Source organism: Sinocyclocheilus grahami, unplaced genomic scaffold (assembly GCF_001515645.1).
Source record: "Sinocyclocheilus grahami isolate Dianchi unplaced genomic scaffold, SAMN03320097.WGS_v1.1 scaffold5121.1, whole genome shotgun sequence".
NCBI lineage: Eukaryota > Metazoa > Chordata > Actinopteri > Cypriniformes > Cyprinidae > Sinocyclocheilus > Sinocyclocheilus grahami.
The window spans coordinates 1,263-3,365 of NW_015509892.1; the positions used below are offsets into that span (position 1 = coordinate 1,263).

The window sequence follows — 2,103 nt, forward strand, 5'->3', positions numbered from 1 at the left end:
AACTCGCATTCCTGTACTATACAGATTTTTGTCTAATCAGATGCTCTCTAGAATGAGAATGCAGCCAATTAGCAGGCTGCTTTGTTAAGATTATTTCCTGCTCCAAATTTGCTATTTTAATAAGAAATATGTTAACACGGATAACACTGAGGTAGGGTTTTTAAGGGAGCTGCTAAAAAGCTAAAAGTTGAAATTGTGAAATACATGGGGACCATGTTATTTTAGTGTTATACTTCTATAATATTATATACTATTTATTAATACTGTGAAATAGGTTTTTCATTTTCAGTTTTCATTTAAATTTTTAGTTTACGGTGTTTTATTAATTTTGTTATGTGCTTTTATTATTTTTATTCGGGTTTTTTTCAGTTTCTATATAACTTTAATTTTACTTCAGTTTTACTTTATCAGTTTATCAGTTTTTACAGTCATTTTAGTACTTTAGCTTATGCTTGTTTTTAATCTAAATATTTATTTTATAATATTTCAGCTCTATTTCAATTACCAAAAATTATTTTTTAACAGTTTGAGTTAACAGCAACAACACTATGATCAGTTACACCTAAAATATAAACTTTCCCATACATACGTATATCCATTTTAACCTTAAATCTTTCTGATGGAAAAAAAAACTGTTCTTTTCCACCAGGTTACTGGCTACCAAGTTATAAGTTGGAGGCATCCTGGGGGATGGGTCTACACGTGTGTATGATGTACAATGCACTGGAGAGTGCCATAGTCCTTCTGCAGAATGGGGCAGCTGTCAACAGGAAACCTAACGGGAAAACCCCTCTACATGTGGCCTGTACTGTGTCTAATGCTGACTGTGTGGGACTTCTGCTAGATTGGGGCGCACGGATCAACAGTATGTCCCTGAGTGGACATACTCCTTTACACTACTGCATTACACAAGAGTCTTTGGACTGTGCCAAACATCTTGTTCTCAAAGGTCTGTACATTTAAATCTAAAATCACCTAGGTTCACCTAAAAATACATTTCTGTCAACATTTACTCGCCCTCATGTCATTCCAAACCTGAATGACTTTCTTTCTTATGTGCATTAAAAACAAAAATTGTAACTGTAATTGTAATTATAACTGTATTTGTCCATATAAAGTCAATGGGGTCCTAAACAACACAAGACTTCTAATCTTACTGCAGGAGCAAATATCAACATGCCCAGTGAGGAGAACCAGGACACCCCTCTGCACACTGCGGCCCGCTATGGTATCCCAGAGCTGGTGGCTTTCTACATTGCCCATGGAGCAGATATCAATGCAGTCAACGGCTACATGGAAACACCTCTGATCACTGCTGCATTCTGGGCCATGGACATTCGTGAGCGGACCTACAGCTCTGACCACCATCTTGTCTGCCGGATCCTGTTGGACCACAATGCTAACGTACATATATATGAGGAAGACAAGAAGACGGTGCTGCACAAAGCTTGCTGGAACTGTGATCATGTGCTTATCCAGATGTTGCTGGAGGCCAGTGCCAAGACTAATGCAATGGATATCAATGGATGCGCAGCGATACAGTATCTGCTGAAGGTGACGCAGATCAGGCCGTGGGCCATTCCTGAACGCTGCTATCAGCTGCTTCTGAACTACGGAGCAGCACGAGTGTATCCACCACAGTTTCACAAGGTACAACACTCACCCACCCGAACTGCTTTAGTTTTCCATATTTATTAGAGTAAAGATGTCAGTGGGAATTTTATAGTCGGACTAGAAGGTGTTTACACTTAAGATGGCTCTCAAAATATGAATGTTGGTCTTTTTGGTTGTCTTTCTGTTAAGTAGGTGTTGCAGGCATGTCATGAATACCCCAGAGCAGTGGAGGTTATGGTGAATTCTTATGAACATGTCAAGTACACAAAAAAATGGAGGGCTGCTATTCCTGAAGCTGTATATGAGGTCAGAAATAAACTTCTTTATTCACTGCAAAAAATAAACATCATAAAATAAAATTAATAAGAAAATACAATAATATAAAATACATAATTTTGTCTAGCTTAAAAATGTTTAGAAATGTTTCTAGAGCACCAAATCAGGATATTAGAATGATTTCTAAAGGATCATGTGACTGAAGACTGGAGT

At 37.7% G+C, this 2,103-nt stretch overlaps 1 protein-coding gene across 1 annotated transcript in view; it reads left to right on the top strand.

The window, feature by feature from the left end:
* Nucleotides 1-1,920, top strand: part of LOC107577102 (ankyrin repeat and SOCS box protein 4-like) — a gene marked incomplete at its 3' end in the record, with an annotated part of 2,353 nt that extends 433 nt beyond the window's left edge. Inside the window, exons 2-4 of the mRNA XM_016263212.1 lie at nt 650-949; nt 1,163-1,650; nt 1,807-1,920. Coding sequence (XP_016118698.1) covers nt 650-949; nt 1,163-1,650; nt 1,807-1,920 — 902 coding nt within the window. The remainder of the gene's footprint in view (nt 1-649; nt 950-1,162; nt 1,651-1,806) is intronic.
* Between the last annotated feature and the right edge of the window lie 183 nt (nt 1,921-2,103).